The sequence below is a fragment of the Antrostomus carolinensis genome, unplaced genomic scaffold, assembly GCF_000700745.2.
Source record: "Antrostomus carolinensis isolate BGI_N321 unplaced genomic scaffold, ASM70074v2 scaffold49077, whole genome shotgun sequence".
Taxonomy (NCBI): Eukaryota; Metazoa; Chordata; class Aves; order Caprimulgiformes; family Caprimulgidae; genus Antrostomus; species Antrostomus carolinensis.
The window spans coordinates 6,596-24,850 of record NW_010327808.1 but is presented as its reverse complement, the minus strand read 5'-3'; the positions used below and the strand labels follow the sequence as shown (position 1 = coordinate 24,850).

Sequence of the window (18,255 nt, the reverse complement as noted above, 5' to 3'; positions counted from 1 at the left end):
GCTCTTGTGAGGACACTGGCTCACTACCAACTCTCAGGGAGAAGCCAGACAAACAGCATCATCAAAGCTGCTTCTGTATCTCTTCAGCCAGGAAGCGTTAACTCATCACATAAACGTTCCAGTTTGTTTAACATGAAGCAAAATGGACTATTTTTAATCATCAGACATACTAAGACACGTCCACTGGAGAGCATATCCTTAGCCTTTTCATAGCAGGAGCTGAAAGGCAGGTGAACATGTGAATCGAGTGTCAGGACAGTACAATGTTCCAGACACATGGAGCCCACAACTGTGCCTTGAACAGGCAAACAACACCGCTGAGCCACAACCGACCACAGCTCTTCATACTCACTCATGGTGATCGCTAAAGCTCTGAAGAAGCCTCAAGAACTGTATCTTTAAAGTAATGTCCTAAAAAGAGAGAAGAAAGGGTAAAAAATAAAATAAAATAAATCTGCTTTAGTATTTTTGGATATAATTAATTACCAAGCTGACACGAAGCAGCTGAATTGAAAACCTATCCAAACCAAACCCATTCGGAGAGCAGAGCAGGTGACTTGCACAAATGGAGAAGGCTGCACTTTGCAGGCTTCCCAAATAGAAGAGAAGTGGAGACTGCCTCCAAGCCTGTGCATGTAATAGTTAATCATTTCTTCTTATTGCAAAGGCCAAAAAGCTCATAGTTGTATGGATCAATTTAGAACATTTAGGTTTGGGGAAAGAAAAAAAAAATCGACAAACAAAACCCCAACAAAAAAATCCAACCCCCCAAAAAAAACCCCTGACAGCATTCAATTTTTTGTTCTGTGCCTTTCCTTGCCAGACCCACTAGCTATCACTTCCTTAAGTTTTGGTCATCTTCTACCTTTGGCCTTCAGGGACCACAGAATTTATCCCTTTCCCGGTTCCCAATCTCGGAGAGAGGGGAGGGGCTAAATTGCCCTCTACTAAATTGCCAGCATAAGCCAAAGATACAGACTTAAGTGAGAAGAATAATTCACAAAAAACAGAATGCTACCACATCTCAATTCATTTATTACACAAGCACCCAGTTACTCAACACAGCTCCTCAGAATTATATGATAAGATAAAAATCCAATACAGAATTTAAGAAGTTACTCACTGGGCTACAATCACAATTTTGATTGTGTCCATGCAGAACGAGGGCTGAGGCTGAATGTTTCCTCCAGATCAGTTTGTCAAACAAATTGTTAAGGCCAGGAATCAGTTTGAATTCTGCTATCATTTTATGAACCTGGAAAACAAAGACAAGTGCATATTTATTTGCTGCAGCCTCAAATACAGGTATAAGGTAGTCTGGTAAACAGATGGGCACAATTATGTCATCCTCTGACAACAGAAAGAGTGAATTCTTTTATCAAATAGTACATGTTCGTGTTAGCACGCACACCATGGTGTATCATTAGAGTAGTTTCCATTTGGTGGACATGGATAAAAAATAAGACATTTTGGGAGAAAGCTGTTAGCCAGTGCTTCAGTTAACCACTGTGCCTCTGGAAGCAGCTCTGGACATCAGGAGAGCACTTACAGCATACTGAAAATACATCTAACACTCAAGTTCTACATATCACAAAACGAAGCTGGGAATATTCTGCTGCCAGACAGCCACTGAGCATCCTTTGCCTTTCTAGCTCACTCAGCTGAAGCTGAGGCAGTCCTCTGAAGACAACACAAACTATTGGACTAGATGATCTTTTGAGGTCCCTTCCAATCCCTAATATTCTGTGATTCTGTGTGATCAACATTGTTTTTGTTTGAGTGACCTAGGCAGGAGCTCTGAGCAAAGCAGAGCCCAGCAGTAACACAACCACGCTGCAGTTCAAGCACTGTTCCTTCAGGCTGAGAGGAAGTTGAACTTCTTCAGAGAGTGCTCAGAAGAGAAGAAAATGCCAAATTACTCAGGTTTATTCACCACTCTGCCTGCAAAGTTAGGACATGGTACATCATGACACGTTTGAAACGGGCTACACAGTTACTCATACAAAAAAGCTAATAATTTTGGTGTCAACAGCTATTAAATCTCTTCAGTCCAAGTTTTGATACTTCTGATATCAGCAGTTTGCAAGTCAAGGAATAAAAGTACGAAGTGGGATTCTCATCAGCTGTAGGCCCAAGACAAGCAGTGTCTCTTGAGATGTAGCACAAATGAAAACCATGCATGACCATACAGCCCAACGCGCTGTAAAAATTAAATGCCCAAAGCAGTAATGGACATGGTTCCTTAAAATCAAGTCACCTACAAAATACCCTAGGTTATCCCTGAGATGCAGAACTATAACTGCGGTATTTCAAGCAGATCACTATTTTGTTCTGTTTCCTCAAATACTTTTGCGTTCCTGGTAGCCACCAACTTTCCCATGTATATGGAAATCACATTCCCACTGCTGGGCATCTCTGAGGAAGCACGGAGCCCCTTCCCACCTCACCCATACCACCCTGAGAGATTGTAAAGCCTGGAGTCCTTCAGTGCTCCCTTATTTTAAAAGGCTCTCGGACACTTTGATCTAGTCACAAGCCTCCAACAAAAACAGCTCTGAGGAATGTGTCTGAACAAAGCACTCCCTGTAGTGCCCGTCCCTCAGCGGCCAGCACGGCACAAGCACAACAGGATGAAACCGAGCGCGTGAGCTGCCTGCAAGAGCCTCGGCCCCTCACTACAGGAGAAGCTCTCTACGCTCATCATTTTAACTCCTGAATCTCCCCCTTTCCATACAGAGCATCATCTGCTTATTCCAAATGACTCATCCTTAATTTCAAATGTGTTCTGTTTACTTTTAGTTTGCTTAAGTCTAAATTCTCACCTGACAGACAGCTGCATGACAAAGCTCCTAATTGACAGTCGTTGCCTTTGGATCCTCCCAGATCCCAAACTCATTACAACTACTCAGCTTGGGGATGCCAAGGCTATTTCACTGTGAGGGTGGTGAGACACTGGCCCAGGTTGCCCAGAGAAGCTGTGGCTGCTCCTCCCTGGAAGTGTTCAAGGCCAGGCTGGATGAGGCTTTGAGCAACCTGGTCTAGTGGAAGGTGTCCCTGCTGCTGGCAGGGGGGTTGGAACTGGATGAGCTTTAAGGTCCCCTCCAACCCAAACCAGTCTGGGATTCTATGATCCCTGCTCTATATTCATCCTTTAAACTCCTTTGACTTTTTCCTGTTCCTGCCCAGCTTCACATGAATCGCTCTATTGCTTTCTCACTACTAAAACTATTAAGAGCTTCTACTGTGTGCAGTGTGGCTCCCTATGGCAGGAGCAAGTAAATCACCTGATTGCCTTTCACCACAATGCAGCCATGCAAGACAGCCTTCAAAAATCTATAAGGAGAGCAACTTAGGGTGTAACCAGCATGAGAAGGAAGCAAAGGCACAGATCTGCAGTGAAACATCACTTATCCCCAAGGGTGTGACCATCCCCAACGTGGCAGCAGGTAGGAGCCAAGTCACTGCTAGTACAGTTGTCAATTCATGCAAATTAGCCAGCAGACAAGTTTAAACCAAGGATTTAAGAGTAAACATTCAGCAACAGGTTGAGTTTGTCTGGAAGCTGCATCATGCTTCAAGCAAATGCCAGACCATTATGTCTATTATCACAGTGGACTGGAGCAGGTTTGTGATGCCCTTTAGATATTCTATGCAAAATTATTTCCATATAAAACCAGTAAGACCTTTGGCTGCTCAGACTGGAAGACTGATAGCACAGATTCTGCGCTTTTATTCCCTCACAGAAAAAGAGATATCATCGAGCAGCTGTAATACTTGTCAGTGAGAATGCTGTTGCAGACACTGCTGTTCCCTGTGCAGAACAGCTCAGCTCCAGCTCTTATACCGACTGCCTCCCAGGAAGGGGAATGGATTTGCATCTGCCACACAAGTCTTTGAAAACTTTATGTAGACTGAAGAATAAAGGATATATCACATGATTCAAAGGCAGTGGATTTTACAAAGCGAGCTGGCTCTGAAGTAACTCAAATCTTTCAATAATTCAATTCTGGACCTGAATCAGCCCTGCAGAAAAAGTGAACTGCATGCCAGCTCCATCCTTAGACAGATTCCCTGTTTGCATGGGGGCAGAAGTAACAGAGGCAGAAGAAAAACTTGTTTTTCCAGGAAACAAAAGGAAAAAAGTCAGCTTCAAAGCTAGCTATTTCAGTAGCATACTTTCTACCTTGTCACGTTTGGTTGTAGCAAACAAGAACTGACCCAGGGAGGTAAGAAAGTGAGCAGCTCCAGCTCCCTGAACAGGCCGCAGCAGCAGGAGTGCAAGCTGCAAGTAGTTTCTGCAATATCTATAAAACTGCATTTTTGTGGTGAAATCAAGCAGGGATGAATTATCTGACTTGATACAATGGAAAAAAAAAAAGTCCTCCTAACAGATCCATATTCTGGTAGTTCTAGTTACGTCTTAGGCTTTTTAAAATTTATTTTATGCCCAGCAGAAACAGTACTTCTAAAAGGAATGACAACAGGATGACGAGTTTCTTATGGCAATGATTGTGGTTTCTGCAAGAATTACTAGTTTCCTCTGGTTACTATTGTACAGAATCTGTTTCTTCTTAATGCTGAGTATCCACTTGTAGGTTCAGAGTGAAGAGGTTAGTTGTTAAGGACTGTACTACAAATGCACTTCTATTTTAATTTCAGATTAAGAGATTTAAAAGACTGCCCGTGGCAAGTATTTGTGACTCCTCTACAGTGGGAGGTTGCTAGCAAAGAACAAAACACTTAAGTTAAATGTGCTCAAGCAGAAGCCCCACAACACAACTACTCTTCCCTAGTACAACAGCCCTTCAACAACTCAAAACAATTTGATCCTCCTCCCAGTCTCTAGGGCATCCAAATGCCCCTGCTGTTCCAAGCTGCTCTGCTGAGCTGACTGCCAGTGTTGGAAACCTGTCAAAATTGCACCAACGGATTGCTTTGGTTTCCCTTCACAATATGCTGCTGTCCCATTTAAATCAAACTACAACCAAGCTGCACTGATTGGTTCTCCATAAGCCTAAGTGAGGCAAGGAACAAACTATTTTTCATTTTGAAAGCAAGAAATGGGAAAAGAACAGATGAGTGGGATTTCTAGGCAGCACCTAGTGCAGACAACACTGAAGTTTATCCTCCCAGCTGAGAGTTTAACACACTCACTCAGCCAAGACACAGGAACCTACTGCAAAAATCACCCGTTCACAAGTCACCCCAGAGGATTTCCAAAAGTGAAAGCAGCCAAAGAAAGGGAAATCCTGCATGGGCTCTGTCCAACTGCACCAGAATGGGGGAGAACACCTGTCTTCAGCTCCTGCAGCATCCAGGTACATCCACATGCTTCCTCACAGAGACAGACAGGATGCCTCCAGGTTGAGGTATCCTCCTGCATCCACCCTGCACCAGAGCAGCAGCTCTGCAGAGACTGACCACCACCTCCCCACTGGTCAGCAGAGCTCGTGACAAGCCCTGCCCAGTGGCTCACTCTGGTTCTCAGCAATGAAACACTCCAGGTTTGTTTGTGCATCGCTGCAATGATGGGATTTGCCCAGCTTTATGCCTTGAGCTTTGCCCTTCATCTTGCTGTGTCCATGACCTAATTAATGAGCATTTAGGTTTAAAGAGACATCAACTTCCAAACGTGTGACCATTCACAAGGGCTCACCTGATTCCTCTGTCTCCCCATGAGCAGCACGCAGAGAACATACAACACCTCCAGCTTATACATGATCTCGTGCATGATCTTCATGGACTGTGGAAGCTGTGTCCGTGTTGAGGTGTTGGCCAATCCACTTTCATCCGAAGACTCTGAACAAGATGGCAAAGATGTGAGCCTGAAGCAGCTTCAACAGGAAAGGATTTGTTACAGTTATTACTTTTACACTGAAACACTGTGGATTTAAGACCAGCACATCTGCTTGAATCTTCTTCTCAACTAAAAATAATGACACACAATAAATAACCAATCTAAATTAAATGCTGTAAAAGAGAAAAAAAATACAGCTAGAACTTCAGAGGAGATAAAATTAGATTTAAAAAAATATTTATTTTTTTCGTAATTAGTTAAATGGCATCATCTACCTAATAAGTAGGCTCACCTATATGAATTAGTAGACTACTGCACCAGAAAGGACATGGTAGAAAAGGTAACAAAAGTAGGGGTGAGATTATCAGAAGCATTTACTATTAAACTACTTTAATTTCATACCTCAGTACCAGAATACTTAGGCCACAGTTAAATAATTTTCACAGCCCTATCTAAAATGACACTGCTAAGAGCAGAAACAGGTTATAACATGCCACGATTGCAAGTGGAAAACATGACAGAAATCTTAAGTGACACAGAGAAAGTAAATAAGGACATAGTGAAACTCTGCAGTTCAAAAAGGAGTTAGCTCTTCAAACAACACGTAACTAAGTGATGATGTCCTGCCACAGGACAGTGTGAATGCTTTCTGAACCCATGTCAAGAAACAGTAACTAGGCAAACACACAAAGGAAGGAAACCATCAAAGGCTAAAAAGCACAGACACTACCTCTGACTCAGAAGTCCCTAAGCCAAAAGCAGTCCGAGGTTGAGGCACTATTCTGGGAGAGTCCACCCAGGTTTGCTTGCTGACTGACGTTGTGGGTCAAGAGCTGTGACTGGGCATGTCCCACCTCAGCACGATTAATTACCTTGTGAATTCTGTTCCAAAATACCAAGCATTCTCCAGTTTCCACCAAGTTGGTGTGTATAAAGGTATGCACGAGATGCTGTTGGAGCATCTGTGTATTTAATTTTTTTGTGTGTTTTCAGAAGTTTTAATAACTAATTGTTACAAACCTAATGAAGTAGGATAAGGAAGAAAGAAGCACAGAGGCAAAGATTTAGATATCAAAATTTTGTGGTAATTCTGTTCCTTGACCAAGTACTTTAAGTTCTACAAGATATATATTGCATTTTCATAATATTGAAGGGTGAAGAAACAAACCAGGCTTGCTTCAAAGCATGTTTGTAAGGTGATATTAACACTTCCATGTGCTTATCAGGAACACTTATTTTTTTTTCCAATTAATTTATTCAATTTTGCTGGAACTATCTTTCCTTTTTAAAGAAGGGACTGTTTGCTCGGTATAAAGTATTTGAACCTAACGCCATCAGCCTAAGTTTTAGAGCAAGATGCTGATAAAGTCACTTACCTCAGATGTGTGTTATTTTTGTCACTCCAAGGGAGACTAGTGCTGAGGATGAACAGCGTTACACTGTTATCTAGGTGTGCAAAGGGCACAGTTTACTGCACGACAGTTATCTTTATTAACATTAGTTCATGAAAAAAAAAACAACAAACAAAAAACAAACTAGTGCCACACAAGAACAAAATGGGAGTCAGACCTAACTGCTGACATCTCAGTCTTTCATGCAAGAAAAGGGGAATCAATACTAGTTGGAAGGAAAAGTAACACATGGCAAACACTGAAGGAGGTTAAGATATGCATCAGCTAATGGTGGTTGGAGGGATGCAAACCAGATACCTGTACTGCTCTGCTCTGCCTCTTCATTTGCCACTCTCATCAGAGCATCAAGGACGAGTGCATTGTCCAGCCAGGTGTACCATTCTTCCAGTTCCTGAAGGAAGCTGGAAGTACCTGTTGTTTCAGACACCTTCCGTGTTGCTAGTTTGCACAGTCGCTCAATGAAGCCTGGAATATTCAAAAGGGTAGCTGAAAAAGAAAAATAATTATATTATGACCTACAATCACAGGCACAACAGTCATCAAATCCTCTATACCACAGGATACCAAAACATCTACATTAGTAATATAGAAGAGTACACAGAAACAAATTCCATCTTCCATACAAGATGGAAGAAGCTGATGCACTCAATGGAAGAGTGTACATACCCTACGCATAATTCAATCAGTGTTAAACTGGTTTGTATTGGGTTTACACTAGAAAAAAATTAGTTCTACCCTACTCAAACTGCTTGTTTCCAGCCAATTCCCTTTTGCTGGCACTGCTGTTCTCCAGCCCACAGTGAGTCAGTATCAAGGAACTGATCTGGCTGAAAATTACGCTGGCAGAAATAAAGCAGCAGCCCTTGGAAGGGGCAGCTCCACCTCCCCTCACTTCAGTAGCTGGCAGAAAGCTGTTAGCTTTTTAAGTACTAGTTTCCTGAATTAGTTCATCATGGACTAAAACAGATGGGAAACACATGACAGCAGCCCCAAGTTAGAGGGTTTTAATTGTGGAACTGCACCCTTAGAAATGGCAGTTCAAGGACAGAAGTCACTGGTCTGCAAAATGCTTGAGGAGCCTGGGGAAGTGTTAGGAGCTGCATTTTGTCCTAAAGATTTTACAGAATAGCTTAATTCCAGGACCTGTTTATTACAGATACATGGCTCAGCCTTCACTTCACTACATACTTGCAGATGCAAGTAGAAAAGGACAAAGAAACTGGCCATGAACTATGTAAGAGAGTTGTAAGATTCTGCCTGCTGATACCATCTCTGAAAGAATAAGCTCCCTGATAAAATTTTTAAAATGGAAAATGCTTTACAGTCTTAGATACAGTCTCTAATTGTGCAAACAAAAAACCAATTTGTTAAACAATTGCTTGGCTAAGTTCAGCTCTGTGGGATCCAACTTTGTATCCACACCTACACATACTTCTGCCTGCTGTGTTATGCTATTCGTCTCTCACTGGATGCTGTAGGGGTGGCAGTGGCTACAAATGGAGCTTTATTGTTCATAGCTAACACAAAATGTTAGAAGATGGGAGAACCAGCTCCAAACCCCCTTTTTGCATTTCCCAAAATTGCTTGGCATGGGCCTACACAAACATCTGCTTCTGAAGCCCAAAAGCTTTTCAGCACAGTAACAGCTGAAACCAGCAGATTCTACATTTGAGGGTACTTTAATTTTAATCTCTTAATTTCATACTTCTCCTTCTATGCAAGACTTCTGCATCTAAGAACCACCCAGCAAAATAAGGAAATCTGCACGATGCCCAAAGTTGAAATTAGACCAAGAGATTTTCAATGCTGGTGTGGTAACAGTGGGCAACGTGATTGATATAAAACACACTTTCCCTGTTGAAAAAGAAAGACATCCTGCTCAATTCAGTGCCAGATAAAATCAGAGAAGGAACTGCTCTGCTGCATGCAGTTTTAGTTCAGGAATTCCTGTTTTAAGGAGGACATGGAATTACTGAGAGCTGCTAAAGGGAAGGCAACGGAAGTGACTGAGGGACAGAAAACAAATCCAATTATTTTAAGCCACTCAGTTCATCAGAGAGGGTTGAAATGACAGAAATTAGCTTATCTAATTACCAACACCATATGAAACAAAGCTACGAAGAAAGTTTCATTAACAAAAAGATTGTTTGCAGGGAACTGCTTGAGGAAAGTCAATAAAGAAAAACACTCTGTAAGACAGAATGCTCACAGCATCCTCTAGAAACGTACGCTACAGATGTCACACTGAGAAGAGGGGAAACTTTATGCAGCATCAAGATTCTTCTGTGTTTGTTCACAATGTAACAATCACCTTGATTAATTTCAGCTCGAGAAGGACCCAAGTTTTTTTTCTGCTGGGCATTTTTGGCAAGAAGCGTGTGCTTGTCATCACTCCCTGTGTCGAGTTCGGAAATTGTGACAGCAAGGATCCTGCAGAAGTTCGCAAGCTGCTGCTGATCAAAACTGGACACAAGGCTCGCGAGATTGGGAATATCATCCAGTTGTATCATTTCCTAGAAGAGACAATATCAACTGAGTAAGTCACACGTGATATTCAGTAAGTGAACACAGACACAGACAGAGGCTTCAGCTACAGCTCTTCCCTGGTGAGATCTGGGTGTTATTTCAACATTAGTAAAAGAGAAGCAGGCAGTGACAAATGACAAGGCTGAAAAATCTGTGATTTACAACTGGTGTTACTTGGGTTTATCAGTTCCAAAAGTATAGTCTATATATAGACTATATATAGTACATATTTTAAAGACATCAAATATGGGAACATTCTTAATAAAAAAAAAAAACCAACAACCCAACAAACCACCCACAACCTAATTTAAAATACAAATTACATCGAGGTCTTAGAAGCTTTCAATTTTGTTTTCCACTTCTGTATTTTCTTTGAAACTCACAGAGGAGAATCTACTTCTAGATTATTTTCCTCAGTCTTTTTCATAAAAACATATTTTTAATAAAAAGATCTTGAAAACAGATTTCAACAAAAAGCATTTCTGTTGAGAAAAACTAAGCTTGTTTCCTACCTCAGGAAGTACATGATCCTCAACTTTACTCTAAAAAACAGCAACAAGTCACAGAATCCTGACCCTCTCCACAAAATGTACACAGACATATTTGTTTCAGGTTTACACCTCTAATATTTTGTTTGCATCACATCAGGGTAACTAAGCTGTAATGATGCTGGCAAGCAAGTTCAGAAACCTAGTTTGTGCAGAAGACCTAAAAGCCCTGTTCCCTCAGCCTGTAACTTCTCAGAGCTACGAGAAATCCCGAAGTAAGAGAGAAGCACAGGAAGCCTTCCAGATGTCAGGAAGGCTACTAAAATATCTGAAGTATAATCAGAAGGCAAGGATGAAAAATTAATTTATATAAGGTTGATTTTCTTTATTTGAAATACTGGTTGTACTTTAATGAAAGCTAGACACTCGCCCCCATCATCCTCTGCAAGCTACAAACAGTTATCCTTCCTCTATCTTTCCTGAAAAGCCATACAAATAAAATTAACAAACCAGTAACTAACCTTTTTAACTCCCAGGATATCTTCAATGAGCGTTGCAGTCTGTAGGAATGTTTTTTTGTTTGTCATCAGTGTAAACAGGAACAACACAAAGTCATTTCTTTCTGCCAATCTCCTTGTGACTCCTTCCGTCTAGAAAGCAGCAAGAGGCAAACACAGACCCGGAGTCAGAGCCTGCCTTGACAAGTCAAATGTTACAGGCTCATGCAGGACAGTTTTATAGATGTTACTGAACCAACTGTTCCTGAAACCAGGAAACACTGTGTTTATGGTGACCAAAACTAGCTCCAGTCCTTGCCTGAAGTCAACATGATGCTTGCAAAAACTACAGGCTCTGGGATGAGAGGCTGTTGTTGACTTGCCCGAATCAAAAGCGAACACTGCATGCCTGGAAATACCTCAGAGAGGCTTGCTTCTGCTTTCCCACACAAACAGGAACCAGCTCCATTTTATGGGATGTAAATGCAGTCCTCAGATTCCTCCTCAACTGTTAGCACTGCTCTCAGCTGGGCAGAGTCTGAGCAACCAGAATCAAGCGTTGACCTCAATGAACTCGGTGATGAACCCAAAAGTCATGCTGAAGCATGAACTCGGGTTAATCACCATGTTCATTAAGGCCAGCTTTCATGCTCTGATCTCTGCTGAGAGCATGGCCAGTCTTTTCTGGAACTAAATGCAACTTAAAACTACATCCTTACTGTTTGCAAAGCTATTACATAGGACTGACATGTTACCAGTGCTCACAGAACTAGACTAGCTCAGACACTTCCTAAACATTTACACATAAGAACAGTTAGTACTGCACACACATCACTTCTGTGATCCTGAACACATCTCACTCAAGAGAAAGGAGTGATACTGAAGTGAATTAAAACAGCAAACTTGTTTCTTAGCATATTATGATATTCACAGTTTGCAAATGTTGTATTATTACCTGTAGTTAAAAAAAATAAAATAATGTAAGTAAATAAAAAAATTGTTCTCTCTCTTCTCCCTCCCATGTGTACACAAATACTCAGTAGTGAGAACACGATCTATTACGACTCAAACTCTCGAGATCGGGTTGATGTCTTTGGAAGAGCTCCAAGCAAGTAACTGCCTTTTTAAAAATTGTTAAAACAATGCTCCCTAGGTTATGACACAATAAAACATGCGATTAACAACCACACAAACAATCCTGAGGATGTGGCCCATGTGCATAATCTGAGGCATGAATTTTTAGCTTCAGAATTTTAATGGTAGAGTATTTCAATCGGCCTTTAACCCACCATCTTCCTGAGCACTGATCTGCCATCAACTGAACTGAACTAACATTCAGCACATGAAGGAGTTGCAGGATCAAACTTAAAACACTTTGCCAGCACCATTACTGAATAAGACTAGCTGCAGTGTGGGTTAGCAGGCATCCATTTCCAGTTTCCAATATTAAGTATGATTACAACAAAGGCTGACATGGGCTATCCTACAGGAACACAGATAAAGAAAAATCCAAGCAAAAGTATTTAAACTTGATAATGTGGTTAAAAAAATAGAAATTATTTGGGTAACACATCAAAATACAGAGCTGTCCTATAACTCACTGAAGGAATTTTAATGAGTAAGTTTAAATTATACTTTAAAAGGTCTGTCTGTCGTCTTATCAAGTGGCACATGTAAAACATGACCAGCAGAAGAACACTTTTGCACAGCAGTTGTACTTACACATATACACGTGTTGTACAGTATGCTTAAACAGTCCTTGATAAGGTCATCGCTTACTGCAAAGGAGAAAACAGACATTCACTAGCTACACGTTGCCAAGGATCACTGGTGTCCACAGCAGTGGTGTGAACAGCTATAAAATGGGTGAGAACTTCAGGCTAACTGCTAGCTCAGATCACTGCTGCAAATGGCTTGGAGGAGAGAGACCAGAGGAAGAAATACTCTGTATCTGACTTGTTCACATGCTTTCTTCTAAAACTACTACCCAGGACCACAGCCAGAGGTGTACTTTTAGAGGTCTAGAGGTCCAGAGGTCTAGCACACTTCTTACTCAAGCACAAAAGAAAATTATAGGGGTGTAAACAGTATTTTAGGAAAAATATCATAGATCAACTCAAAATTTGTCAATATGAGAAACTGATGAGACACATATTAGCTCCAATTATTAAGCACGGGGAAAAAGAAGGACAGTTCATGCATTTTTCTCCAGGCAGCATCAGGAATTCATAGAAAAGCTTTCCATCTGATTTACTCCAGCATTTTAATTTTTAAAATATGTTTTCAGTACAAACATACACCAGCTGCCTCTAGCTCAAGTTCAACTTCACCTTTGAAATTTCCTGGCTGGCAGGCATGGAGCATAGCATGACATTTCCTTTCCTCAGAAGGATTCAGGGAACCAGCAGAATCACAGACAGGAGAAATGAAAACACTAAAACTAAAGCTGCTCCAGCAGGACAGTTGTGCTGAAGCTACTGTGCCCCACTGGCAAGTTCTCCATATAGCAATTTGGAAATGAGAAGTCACAGTGTGTCTAGGTCAGGAAAACAGCATACTTTTAATTATCTCACAATCTCTGTAACTCCTATTTCATAAACAATGTTTATGAAATGTTTATTATTAATAAAAAATAATAAACTTAATATAAATAATAAACTTAATAAAATAATAATAAAATAAATAAAACTCCTATTTCATAAACAATGTTTATTATTAATAATTGATAATTGTAGCTGCAGTAACAATAAAAGTTTCCAGTGATCACAGATTTACTGCATGGAGAGGAGTGTTGTGCTGAGTGCATGAATACTCTCGAGCCGGGCTCTGCGACAGGTGACTATCCTAAATCCCATCATGAATCACTGCTACAGAGAACAAAGGAACTAATGATTCATTTAGGAACAGGAAATTGCTGGTAGGGAGGAGAGGAACAGAAAAATGTAATTTCTGTCTGAATAAGGACACAAAGCAAGAATGATAAAAAGAGAAAATACCTATTTACTTACTTTTCTGTTTCTTTTTCTGTGTAATAAGAGTTGGTCTCATGAGAATTTCTACTAAAAGCTGTAACAACAAGATAAAGAATTAAAGAAATAATCACTGGGCTACAAATAACCAATTAACTTGTCAGTGACGAGTCCAAACTTTGTCCTGTCTCTACTGAAGTCAGAGAAGTGAATAATAGAAGCTCTACTATCAAAACCCTACTGGTATCAAAATTACATTTACAAAAAATAGGGTTTTTTTACCCTCAAGAAATAAGAACAGTTCTATTAAAAAAAAATCTCCCACTGGCAAGTTTTAAAGAATTTGAGTCTGCAAAGAATGTAATTTCACATGCATCCAGATAACATCAAGGATGGCTATCACACATCTCCCCAACTAATGAATCTTTAGCAATAATCTGCAAAGAGATGTAATTTTTGCAAAGGCTCTTCCTAAATCCTTCAGGGCTTCAAAATACATTTCAGGTCCAGACATAACAGAACAAAGCTGCTCCAGATTTTAATCTCACCAACAAAGAGCAAGCCACTGCTTGTGTACACGTACCACATACATACACTGACATATACATTTACATTTACAGATATGTGAAGTGTTGGCTCATTACTATTTCAGGAATGTACGACTCAGCTTTCCAAGGGTAGGACTATGGTTCTGATAGATGTAGAACTGATCTTTGGTTGTTCTAGCCTACACCACTGGTTTATTTTAGAACACTTTAAAAAATAGCAGTTTATTTACAACTGAGGGTTAGTCACTAGAAGGAACTGATGACTTCTGCAAAAAGTATTGCAAAAAAGCTCGTTTTCAAATTCAGTTTAAAATTGTTAAGAGCAATGGAGGCATTACCCAGTTAAGTCTTGTCATTTGACAATATACTTATATTTTACAACTTGTTCTATTTGTCCCAACTTAACTTTACTCTTCTTTTAATGAACTACCTACCCAGACAGAGGAAAACATGAGAGCACTGGAGGCACTGCCCACGTTTTAAGCACTGACAAATCAATAAATAGGCAACATCAAAGAGGAATATACATTTTTCAGCAATATCTGTAACAGTAGCTGCAGCATCAGTAGGGTAAAGACTGCAGCAGTAGTGTTCATATACATGGCTTATGCTTTAGGAGAAGAATGCACACCTCGAGGCTCAGCACCTGAGGTAAGCACCCAAAGATATCCCTACGCACTGCTCTTCTCCTGGGAAAGAACACCTACTGCAACAAGCCTGGTTTTTACATGTGGCTGCAATCATGATGGCTCCAGCCTTGCCAAAGAGTGGACCTTTTCAACTAGTATTTAATTTTCCTGGTCAATACTATAACCCACCACGTATTTATCACCTTATTCTTGCAGAACTGGTATGCTCCTCACATACACTCCAGGGACTGGACTGCAGTGGTGTGAGACACTCCTTGGAGAGGGGCTTTCTTCAGCCATCCTACTGAAACTGCAACAGTAGGCAGCAAGAGCACAAGAGTCCAATGGCAGAAAGAGAACACGTAAGAGGGCGCCTCACCAGAGGCAGAAGGAGTAGAAAGGGAGTCATGAGATCTTATTCCTTGGAATGGGGTTGCGTTCAGGTCCAAAGTCCATGAGGCTCATGTATCAGTTCACGTGTGTACTCTCAGGTAATATTATACATGTTTCCATATAAAGGGAGGAGACACAAATGGGCTTTTTTTCTTCCCTGATGTAAAGGCTGTCAGAATCCAAAAATATTTTAAGGAATATACTATCACACATTATAGCATACAGAGTACACTGCAAACTCAGTGTTCTTCAAAGTTACTCCTACTTCACAGCTCAGAGCAGGACAGGGAACTGCTGGAGAGAGTCCAGCACAAAGCCACCAAGATGATGAAGGGAGTGGAGCATCTCCCTCATGAGGAAAGGCTGAGGGAGCTGGGGCTCTTCAGCTTGGAGAAGAGGAGACTGAGGGGGGACCTCATTAATGTTTATAAATATGTTAAGGGCGAATGTCAGGAGGATGGAGCCAGGCTCTTCTCAGTGATGCCCAATGGTAGGACAAGGGGCAATGGGTGTGAGCTGGAACACAGGAGGTTCTGCTTAAACTTGAGAAGGAACTTCTTTACAGTGAGGGTGACAGAGCCCTGGGACAGGCTGCCCAGGGAGGGGGTGGAGTCTCCTTCTCTGGAGACATTCAAAACCCACCTGGATGCCTTCCTGTGTGATCTCATTTAGGTTCCTGCTCTGGCAGGGGTGTTGGACTGGATGATCTTTCGAGGTCCCTTCCAATCCCTGACATTCTGTGATTCTGTGATACAGAAGCAGCACGTGGCATACACAGAACCAGCAGATTAAACTACTTTCCTTTCAAGTCCTAGAGTAGGATTTCCAAAAACACATCGCACTGGCTCCTATCGCTGCCTTTAACCAGATTAAACCCACTGGATCAGCCAAATCTCTGGCCACAGTACCAAGTAATTGCAGTGTATCTGATATTTAATATCTGCAGCCCAAGGAAAAAAAATGAAAACACAACACCACACACACACTTATTTAAACATGAAATGTAAAGTCATTTTCTGTGCATTCTTATGTTAAAAGCACTTCTACAAGACATATCACTATTTCCCTTTAAAAACAAGGGAAATTCAGAACATTTTCATACAACATTCTAAATTGCTTGGATAGCTGAAGACCTTTGTCCTCAGCTGGATACCACCAATTAAACCAGTGCTAATTTCAAGACAACAACCTAAATACAAGTTTGACTTCAGTAAAGGCATGCTATGTGTAATGAGAGAAGTAACAACGACCAAAAAAAATTTATTAAAAAAAAAAAAAAGGAACAAAGTGTCAATTAGTTTACTGGAAAATACAAATCATACATTTCTCATGAAAGCTAAGATCCCAGAGTCTGTCACCATAACACTGAGCAAACTTGGGTATTTGTGTAATGTCGAATTAAAACAAATAAACAAAAAGATAAATTGTCAGAATGTTTACAGAAACCTTGCAGTTCTGTTTAAAAACTTTTCCACAGATTCCATGCCAGCAATAAACAGAGACAAGCTGGCTAAGAGAGTGTCCTAGTGTGCTTAGAAAAACTGCCACATATCCTTCAGTGGCAAGGGAAATTCTCAGAGCTCTTGTACCAACTGCAGTATTTCATCTCACAACCAGAAACCATTTGAAACTGTTTTCATAGAGAACCCAAAGGTATCACCTTTTTTAAAGTTAAAAATAGACTACCTAAATGAACAGCCAGGTCTTCTGTATCGTACAAGAAAAAGTACCTCACTTTTGAGGATGTAATACCTCAGAAAATACACCCTTTTCACATTTTGATTAAGAGAAACAGGCACAATTCTAACACTTAACGGCAAATTGATAAAGTAATTCTGTACCTTGCACTTGGAAGCTTTATAGGTCTGAGACCTCACTTACAGATTTCTCAGTGGTAGGACTATCATGCAGAAAACTTTTGATATTGTTGAGAAAACACACTTACATCGACTCCTCCAAATAAGTCAAATGTGTATGTATTTGGGAAAGTGGACTCTTGAGCAGCTTTTCTATCTTCTGTAACAAATGCCATGGCTTCCATTGAAAGAAGTGGAGAAATTTCCTGGGTGCAATAAGAAAATAATAATAATTTAAAAAAAGACAGTTCAGAAAGAAAACTGTTCATCAGTATAAGCACAGTTGTCACCAACTATCTGTATGATCTACTGACTAATCAATTACATGCATTCCCAGCTCTTATCTACCAGCCAATTCACAGATACTATCATGCAAAGAGTATCAAAAATTAGTTAGAACATGATCACAGTAGACTTTAAAGAAAGCAGCAACAAAATAACCCCCAGCTTTCAGGAAGAACAGTGCAGATAGTACCTTTAAGATGCTTTGGCACTGGGAGAAATCACTGTTTGGGTGGCTCTGTTCATACAGCTTTTGCAAGAGTAAGGGAATCCCATTCCATTTTGCTTGTTTATCCCTCTCCTTTAACAAGGCCTCTGTGATCTGCAACAAAGGAAGAATAAAAATTCCCATGTGTCCAATGCTTCACAACCAGGAAAACAACCTTTATCTTCTCAAAATATCAGTATCAGAATATCACAGAAAAACAGTTTATTGCAGGGAGAACCATTATAAAATCCAGTACTTCTTTCCACGCAGCAATTTATCTAGAAAAGGGAGCTGCAGAATTTTTTACTGATGGTCAAAGTACCTTAAGCAGGACAGGGCTTAAAGCAGATGTTATCATTTACAGTACTTAATCTCATTCTATACTGATTGATATTCTATTTCTCATTCTATACTTTTATATTGATCAAATATTTGTAAATAGGAACACATTAGTCTCTAAATAATTCCATTAGCAGAACTCTGATTGGCAGGCCACTGGAAAAGGAAATGGGTGCCCTTGACACCATCAACAATGTCACTGGTCTAAGGTAGAACATTGGAGATGGAAAGGCCTCATGACTCGTTACACTCAGCTAGCACCAAGTATTTCCTCAGCCAAGTCCCTGAAGCTGTTATGGGTCATAGCAATG

At 40.6% G+C, this 18,255-nt stretch overlaps 1 protein-coding gene across 1 annotated transcript; it reads right to left on the bottom strand.

The window, feature by feature from the left end:
* Positions 1 to 348: 348 nt before the first annotated feature.
* On the bottom strand, positions 349 to 17,719 carry TRPC4AP (transient receptor potential cation channel subfamily C member 4 associated protein; the record flags this gene model as incomplete). The annotated part of the gene is made up of 10 exons (XM_010171991.1): positions 349 to 411; positions 1,124 to 1,255; positions 5,657 to 5,799; positions 7,507 to 7,695; positions 9,521 to 9,722; positions 10,745 to 10,873; positions 12,443 to 12,498; positions 13,729 to 13,786; positions 17,205 to 17,321; positions 17,591 to 17,719. Coding segments are annotated over 10 exons (1,218 nt in total), but the record flags the coding sequence as incomplete, so codon positions are not given.
* Between the last annotated feature and the right edge of the window lie 536 nt (positions 17,720 to 18,255).